We start from the raw sequence: 9,452 nt of genomic DNA, 5'->3' as shown, positions 1-9,452 counted from the left end.
TATCTAGTCGGGAGTGGTGCTGACTGAAAACAGATGATTTGGAGCGATTCGCGCGCCATATGTTGGTCATTCTAAGGACTTATTGAACTACCCTCGTATGTTCAAAATGAACGTCGTGATTTAAAATAAATGTTTGCATTTTGCGAAAAATTAGAATATGTTACTTTTATTTGACCGAGAAAATTGAAACTTTTAAAAATCGAATCACCACCCTGAGTAGGTGAATCGCCAAATCACCACCCTGAGTAAATACAATTGCATGGTTTGGAATAATTGCGATGTAGGGTGGAACTTCAAAATGATAAAATCAATTCATTCTGAATAAAGTAAACTATTTGCGGCGGCTTTCTGGATGGTATGATAAACCTCCAAAAATCGGTAAATTTATACCTTAAGTTATTGTTATAATTATGCGAAGTTACGGTAAAAATCTTATTTTTCTAGTTACCTCCACTAACCTTTTGCAGCTTTTAATAGTTTTCAAAACAGGGTGCCTGCACAAATTCTGAAGAAAAAAAGTCCTGACAATTCCAGGGGATTTCCAGGTATCTCTAAATTTTTGCAGGTTCAATTTTTCCTAATACGGTGCTATTCAAGCATTAGGTATCGTCTTTTTTAAACAATTCTAATCGTACAAAACTTGAAAGCATCAGGGGCCGTTTAAAAAACTAGGTCAGACTGTCATGGGAGACGTCTCAGATAAGGGGTTAACGTAAAATTAATTAATAATTTTATTTTACAAGGAAAGCATCTAAATACAGACTTCACACTCTTTCTTTTATTCCCTTCTTTATTCCTTTATTCAACAATTCATCTTTTTCATCCCTTTTCAAGAAACATCCCCTATTTCTCTATTCCCTTATTTATTCCTTTTTTTTCAAAAATCCCTCATTTGCTCCCTTTTTTTCAAGAAAAATAAATTACGATATAGTAGTTTGTCTACTTATCAGCTATCGGATAGGCAGATACTTATGCTGCATTTTAACATCAACACTGGTATAGGCCTCCAAAAAAATATTTAATCAAAAGTAAACCAGTACAACCGAAACTCGGTTTTAAAACTGAAAGTGAATTCTTTTAATTGAAATGTCTACTATTTTATTTTTATTTCAGAATTCATATTTCTTGGTTGAATTTTTTTTTTTAATTAAAATTCAACGATTATATTTTTCATTGCGAATTAATATTTTTGGTTGAAAATTCAAGTGCTTGGTTAGAAATTGAAAATTCGTTTTTTTGTTTGATTAATTTTTAGGCTGCAATTTTAACTATTCCATTATTGGTTGATAATTGATAGTTTTTAATTGAAAATTCAACCATTACATTTTTCATTGAGAATTCATATTTTTTCGTTGAAAATATAAGTACTTTGTTAGAAATTGAAAGTTCGTTTTTTTATGCTGGATCAAGTTTTTTGGTTGAAAATTTAACTATCTCGTCATGGGTTGATAATTGATCGTTTTTAATTTAAAATTTAACTATTACACTTTTCATTCAGAATTAATATTTTTCTGTTGAAAATTCAAGTTCTTGATTAGAAATTGAAAATTCGTTTTTTGTTTGATTAATATTTTAACTGAAAATTAAACTATTTCTTTGTTATTTGATAATTAATAGTTTTTAATTGAAAATTCAACCATTACATTTTTCGTTGAGAATTAATATTTTCTGGTTGACAATACAAGTACTTGGTTAGAAGTTGAAAAATCGTTTTTTAGGCTTGATCAATTTTTTTGGTTGAAAATTTAACTATTCCGCTATGGGTTCATAATTGATCTTTTTAATTTAAAATTGAACCATTATACTTTTAATTCAGAGTTCATATTTTTTGGTTGAAAATGCAAGTATTTGGTTAGAAGTTGAAAATTCGTTTTTTTTGCTTAATTAATTTTTTTAACTGACAATTTAACTATTTAATTATTGGTTGATAATTGATCGTTTTTAATTGTAAATTGAACAATTTGGTTGAAAGTTGAACTGCTTCGTTAAAAAGTAATTTTATCTGTTGAACATCTATCTCTTTGCCTGCAAATTCAACTATTTTTCTGAAAAATTCGTTTTTTTATGTTATTAAAAATCAATGTTTTCGATTGAAAATTTAGCAATTGAATTTTTGGTGGAAAATTGATGGGTTTTAGTTCAAAATTGACATATTTAGCTGAAAACTAATTTTTTGTCGAAAATTCATATTTTTGGATTGACATTTCAACTGTTTTGTAGAAAATTCGTCTTTTTGGTTTAAAAATTAAACGGTTTTGTTGAAAATATGTCCTCTTGGATTAAAAAATTCTATTATTATCGTAGAAAATTCAACTGCTTGGTTTAAAATTAACTTTTTTGTTTAAAATGTATATTTTCAGGTTAAAATTTAAACGTCTTTCTAAAGTATTTGCCTTTTTTAATTGAGAATTCAACAACTTTTTTTTAAATTTAACTTGTTGAAAATTTTTTGTTTTGATTTAAAAATTTATCTCTTGTAAGAAATTATATATATTTTTTAAATTAAAAATGCAACTGTTTGGTTAATAATTAAACTGTTTTTGTTGTGGTTTCAACTGTTTTTTTATTAAAAATGTTAATCTTTTTTGTTTGAAATATCAACTCATTTTTCGTTGAGAATTTATCTTTTTGGTTAAATTTTTTTAACATCAAATTAAAATGTTTTCTTGCTTGAAATATCAACTATTAAATTTTTTGTTGATATATAACATTTTTTATTGAAAATTCAATTATTTGTTTGAAAATTGAATTTCTGTGGAAAAATTGGTTTTTTAGTTAATAATTGAACTATTTCTTTAAGCATTCATCTTTTTTCGCCAACATTTTATTTTGGTAGAAAATTGAACTCTCTTCTAAAAAAGTCGTCTTTTGGCTTAAAGGTTCAACTAAAGCAAATGCTTTTGTTTGAAGTCATTCTTTTTTGTTCGAAAATTCAGCTATCTGGTTAAAATTTCGTCTCTTTTCCTCGAAAGTTTAACTATTGGGTTGGAAATTCAACTGTTTGTTCTAAAATTAATTGTCCTATCTTGTCTGAAAAGTCAACTTTTTGATGAAAATACAATATATTTTGACTTGTAATGTTAGTTATATGGTACCAATACATCAATTTTATTGAAAGGAATTTATTCCCCTACCTTCGTGAAAATTTATGTGTTGTTTTATTTTATGCTTTTATCAATTGTAATCGAAAAAATTGACTAAAATTGAGGGGGTGCGTTTTAAGATTCCCGGGGGTAGGGGGGGAGGTCAGGCTTTGTGTGATAATCTGCGACGAAGAAGGGGAGGGTGAAAAAATGGTTGAATATAACGGTACGTTGTTTTTTAAGCTACCCTTTACTGTACTCTAACTCGGCCCGAATTATTTTCAAATTTCGTGCCACACGAGATAACCAATCCCAGCCAAGCAGATGACTGTCATATCAGTTGTATGTTTTCACGACCCAGGATATTATAAACATCACGACTCACTTTTCAGATGACGCTACAGTATCATAATATGCTGCTTTCGAATCAAATATCGTACATCACTCGTATGGTTAGACACGTACTCACGAGGAGCTCAATGTTCGCAAGGACGACCTGAAAACCCATGGCTACGATAATCGCTACGATTTTTGTAATCAATTTACCAAATTTTGGTAAAATCCTAAACTTTTTACACGATTTTGTAAAGTAATCTTGATAGTCGCAGTTAAAAAAGGATCTACGATAAACGTAGTTATTTCACCAAATTTGTGTACAATTTTCATTTTTTTATTTAGCTATTTAACTATTCGTTACTTTGGATTCTATAATCCAAAATGTCGTATTCATAAGATAAACTGGTAATTCAGAACTTTTTTATTGTTGTGAATATATTTTTATTTCATTATCCAATTTTTGATTAATTTTATATAGTATGTATATTAATATTATATTCAACATTTCATTTTTCAGGAAAAAATGGTCAAAGTTTTCTGGGTGCCCCACCCCTTGTACCACCAAGAATATCCCCTGGAATCGTAAGTTTGTTTATCTATTTCTGACCGAAATTTAAAGGAGAAAAACCATGTACCAGACCAGTTAAAGTTTTGCAAACCAAAGCAATAATTCAAATTTTTAAAGGTTTTTCTTTTTAGAAGTTATGCCTTGTATCTTATAATGATTAATCAAAATGTACGATAAATTAATAATGAAAATCATTGGATCGAATCCATTTAAAAAACACGGAGGTTCTACGCTTCAAGTCGCAGAATCTCTCAGCTACGAAATATGTTGTTTTTTAGAAGAAATCAGACGAGACGTATTTTTCCGATTTGAGAAAAAAAAATTCCTCAAAGTTTCGAGTATTTGAATTTTGACAACTGTAAAAAAAACTCTAAATTTTCTTTAAACTACTATAGTTTTCAACTAATTGGGCGAGTTTTACAATCTACTTTCAAAATGCTTCCGAAATTCTTCAGGCACCCCCTTATATTTTTTGATTTTTTTTTTTTAATTTGACCTTTTATATGGAAGAAATCCTGTGTGTTATATGCGGGCCGAACTTTTTTGGGGGGACAGGGACATTTATTTCATAAAATAAGATTTTCGCATTTTTCTCAAAAACAACGAAAGGTACAAAGAAAATTAAGATAAAAGCTTACACATACAGAAAAGTTCTTCAAAAAATGAAAAAAATTCAATTTTTTGGAAAAAAATCTCTGGCTTATATGAGTAGAAACTTTAAGTTTTAGGAAGGCATTCTATCCGTTTCATGCGGGCTAAACCAAAAGGATTTTTTGAAGAGCTTTTCGAAATTAGCAAACTTTTTCGTATTTTTTTTTTTGCATTATTCGTTGTTTCCAAAAACATTGCGAAAATTCGATTTTATGTAGAAGAAAATCCTCTCTATAAAAATGGTTTAGCTCGCATAAAATTCAAAGGCTGTATTCCTCAAAAAAGGCCAAGTTGAGCAAAACAATTTCAAAAAATATAAGTTTGGGTTTTTTTAAAGTCGTTTTTTATACTTTTTTTATACAGGCCTCGGAATCATCATACTGCGACAACACTTTTTTCTACAATTTCGAAAAAAATGACACTAAATGTACTATTATCTGACAATCGTCTGCTAATGACACTTTTTTAATCACATTTCTGTACTTTTCCTTGAAAAATATTAAAGTTCGGTATTTGGCACAATTGTCCAAAGACGTTTTTAGGACGTATTTGGAACATTGGACGTTTTTTGGTCTGACTTCGAACGTTTTTTGGATGTTCTAAAAACATATTTTAAACCTCGCGTCCTAAAACGCCTTTAGGACGTTCCAAAAACGTCTTTAAATTTCGTGCCTGCTGGGTAAAGTAGCTAAATTTGATTTAGCGAATCACAAGATCCTAGAAAATTGTATCAATGTCTAAATTACGTAGTTTTTGTTCTGAATGAACACAGTAGTTCAATTTCCAATAAAAAAAGTGATTTCTCAACATAAAGGCCAAATATTTTACGAAAAAAATATTTTCATTAAAAATGAAAAACAGTTAAATTGCACAAAAAAGGACGAACTATCAACAAAATAGTTGAATCCTCAGCCCAAGAGGGATAAATTTTCAACCAAACAGTTGCATTTTTAACTAAGAAAGGTGGTGAACTTTCTACCAAAGAAATGAATTTGAAAATTAAAAAGACAAATATTAAACCAATAAAGATTTTTCAGTCAATAAAGGAAAAATCCATGCAAAATTTTTAAGTTATAAGCAAAAAAAAGATATGAGCTTTCTACAAAACAATTGAGTTTTCATCAAAATAGTTCAATTTTCTAACAAGAAATATGAATTCTTAACGAACTACATTTTAACCAAATGTGTGAATTTTCAGCCAAGAAGTTTAATTTTCTACGAGAAAAGATAAATTGGCAAGAAAATACATCAATTTGTAACTAAGCACTCGAATTTTTAATAAGAAAATTAATTTTCTACCAGAAAAAACAAATTTCCAACTAAATAGTTTGAATAATGAATGTGATGTTAGTCCAGAATTTTATTTTATTAACTTTTAGTTCATATTTTTTTCATTTAAAAAATTTTTTAAACTAAAAATATCAAATTTGAATAAAAAATGGAGTAAATGAATTTTTATTGAAAGGAATTAATTTTAAAAAAACGTCTGTTCTACAAAACAGTTTAATTTTGTACCAAATAGTTCAATTTTATACCAAATTGTGACACTTTCAGGCAAAAAAAAAAGAATTTGCAACGAAAAATGTGATAGTTGATATTTCAACCAAATATATTTTAATTTGAAGTAAAAAAAACCCAAAAGGATAGATGTTCTACAAAGAAATATGAATTTTCAACAAAAGATATATACATTTACAACCAATTAGTACAATGTTACGCCAGATTATTTGATTTTTGATCTTAAAATACGAATTTGCTACAAAAGAGTGATATTTTAACCGGAAAATGAGAATTTTCAACAAAAAAGTTCACTTTCAATCGAAACGCATTAATTTTTCAGCAGGCAGTTGCATTTTCAACCAAAAAAAATATGAACTTTTTACGCAAGGAGACGAATTTTCAAACAAAAAGGTGTATGTTCAACAAAATAAATGAAGTTTAAATAGCAAAAAAAAGGTTTTTTTTGTTTCAATGATATTGTTGAATTTTTAAATCAAACATACTTATTTTTAAAAAATCACTTGAATATTCAACCAAAAAGCATGACTCTAACCAAATAATTCAATTTTGAACCAATTGATAAAGTTTCTAACCAAGAAGAAGAATTATTAACTACAAATTTAATAGCAGATTTTTCAACCAAAAATAGTTTGATTTTTTTATTGGGTTCTATTAACTCAGTTCACATTTGAGTGGAAAATGTGAAAAAGGGTAAAGACTGCGATAATTAAATAAGAATTTCTATAATTTATAGATCAAGTAATAATGCTTAAAGAAACATGAAGTTCATTTTTAATACGTTACACATATTAGGTTAGAAAACTGGTAATTTACTTAAAAAATGAAGTTAATTTTCAATTGTACACTTCTTGATTTCGAAATATATAATTTTACGTTCAAACTAAACAAGGTAGTTTTAGGCCCTGAAAAGAAATAATAAAATTGTACGTATGTAAAACTTCATACCGAACAGATATTACGAAAAAAACAACACATGATTTTGGTACCTTTGTTAATCTTCTGGTAACATTTTTATTTCGCCCATATAGTTAAAAAAATGCAATTAAAGTTATTTTTAATGTTATCAAGTATAATTTTTAAGAATGCTCAAATTAAAGAAAAAACTCGAAAATCGCATAATAATTAGTTAGGGTCGCCTGAACCGTTTCCAATTGAAATACATAATATTGCGGAATCTCCCCTTGTGAAAACTCGCGCAATGCGCTCTCCCACCACGCTACCGATGCACGCAATTTTTGATCCCCGAAGTGAATCCGAGGCCTGCAAGTTGGAAAAATACGTGTCCCCTAATTTCCTCTAAAAAAACAACGTACGTCGTCGTTGACAGATTCTGTGACTCAAAGTGTAGAACCTGCCTGATTTGGAATGGATAAGACCATTGCATATTTTTTGAAATTATAGACTTCTCCTCGAAAGTTGGTGAATCAAAGAAGCGAAGGCGAGACGCAGAGGACAGGAAGCGAGTCTCAAGGATTCGTAGCAGATTTTTCCCAGTTCTCCACAAAACTGGAAGTTACCGAGACTCAAAGCATTGACAGCGCTCCATCATCTCAACAATTCGCCGGGGTTTGTGGTGCGTTTCATATCTACAGAAAGCCTAGTCCAAGTAAGTCCAACTGATCGAAGAGAAACTTTAATTAATGTCTGGATTGATTTCAATCTAGGTTTGGTCGTTTCAGAGCGCGAGGGCGGTCAAGAAGAGGCTGGAAAGGACGAGACGGAAGATAGCAACAATTTAACTTTGCAGGAATTGCGAGAGAAGAATGCCGAATTGAGGCAAGTTTGCGAAGAGTTAACAAAAGAATTAGCTGGTGCTCTTCAAGAACGAATCAATTTGCGTGCGAAGCTATTATTATTAACATGATCCTTTCGTCAATCATCCCTTCAATTTTAAGTTATCCTTCACAATTTATTTATCCCGCGTGAGACAAACATTTTTTTCTTTTTAATTTGACCACAGCCTGAGTATTTAATTCGCGAGCTAGTCTAAGACTTTCCAGAAGTCATTTAAGCATTCTAATTGGATGTACACTTTAGCTGTACATTTTATTGGTTGCATTTCGAGTAAATTAGTACTTTTTCCAGAATAGTCTTGGAAATTGGGAAAATTAAGTTTCGTTGTTGTATTAATGTACTTGCAACTATTAAAAGTGGGATGTTTTTATTTATTTTTAGAGCCAAAATTATTTTTTTTTTTTTAATTCTGCAAGAATGAAACTTTATTTTTTTAACTAATTCTAAAATTAATTTTCCGTTTTTAATTTAAGTTTTATTCGATGATGCTATCAGCACCCAATTCTCGACATTTGTACATTTCCGCACGTCAATCGATGTTGTTTTTTTTTTATTTAAGTTTTACAGTTGTTATTGAGTAGTATAGGAAAACTTAAAGCTTTACAAAGCAAGTTGTTAAGACCGACAGGACTCTATCAGTGGTGAGGTGTGTTTTTATATTTCGCTATACAATCAAACTTTTACCTATAGCCTGGATTTTATCAAGCATGAGTTGACACAGTTATTTTATAGTTTTCTTTTCATCTTGTGTTTGTATATAAATTTTCCAAGAAAGATGTCGAAGCGGAAGAGAACAATATCAAAGGCAATATTCAGGCCTCACAGTTGGGAAATGACGGGGAAATTTTGTTGACCGGTAGAAAACAGTGAAAATGAATTCAATTTCACCTTTTTTTTAATATGTTCAGTTTAATTGTCCAATTTTTCAATTATAATATCATTTAGTTTAAAATACGCAATTCGACAATCTTTTTCTTAGAAAATTTCCATTTTTAAGTGTAACTTTTTTATTTAAAGCATTTTAAACTGCAGTTTAAAGACTTAAAAAAACTAAGAATTCTGAATTGGTTCAAGATTAAAGAATTTGAAGTTTTTCACGTTAAAAATTGTACTTTTTAAATTCAAAAGCCATCGTGTTTAAACAAACTTAAAAGTCCACTTAAAACTTTATAAAGTATTTTCAATTTAAAATTCTTTTCAAATATTGTTCGTCTATAATATTCTATTTCTAACCCAATTAATTTCAAATTACTTAATCAAGAAGAAGAAGGATTTAATTAGCAGCAATATTTGACTGTACATTTCAAACGAGCAATTATAAATCAAATATTGAAAACTGAACAATTTGAAACGGAATCGTTAAAATTTCAAAGAGTAAAATCAAAATGTTGAAAGTTACAATTTTCTAAATGAATAAGTGTTCAATTATTGCACACTTATTCATTTAGAAAAAATTGGAAAATCCTTACAATAAACTAAATTAAAACTGAAAAGTTAAA

General features: G+C 28.9%; 1 protein-coding gene across 3 annotated transcripts in view; it reads left to right on the top strand.

Moving 5' to 3' along the window:
- Positions 1-8,926, top strand: part of LOC117182129 (ralBP1-associated Eps domain-containing protein 1) — a 16,458-nt gene extending 7,532 nt beyond the window's left edge. The window contains exons 3-5 of one of the 3 annotated variants that reach the window (XM_033375171.1): positions 3,937-4,001; positions 7,561-7,732; positions 7,824-8,926. In XM_033375171.1, coding sequence (XP_033231062.1) covers positions 3,937-4,001; positions 7,561-7,732; positions 7,824-8,023 — 437 coding nt within the window. In that variant the 3' untranslated portion in view covers positions 8,024-8,926. Of the gene's footprint in view, positions 1-3,936; positions 4,002-7,560; positions 7,766-7,823 lie in introns of all 3 variants that reach the window. The other 2 variants (XM_033375170.1, XM_033375169.1) reach the window with 2 other exon arrangements.
- Positions 8,927-9,452: the final 526 nt, after the last annotated feature.

Source organism: Belonocnema kinseyi, chromosome 10 (assembly GCF_010883055.1).
Source record: "Belonocnema kinseyi isolate 2016_QV_RU_SX_M_011 chromosome 10, B_treatae_v1, whole genome shotgun sequence".
In the NCBI taxonomy this organism is placed as follows: domain Eukaryota; kingdom Metazoa; phylum Arthropoda; class Insecta; order Hymenoptera; family Cynipidae; genus Belonocnema; species Belonocnema kinseyi.
This window is presented reverse-complemented; position numbering and strand designations above follow the sequence as displayed.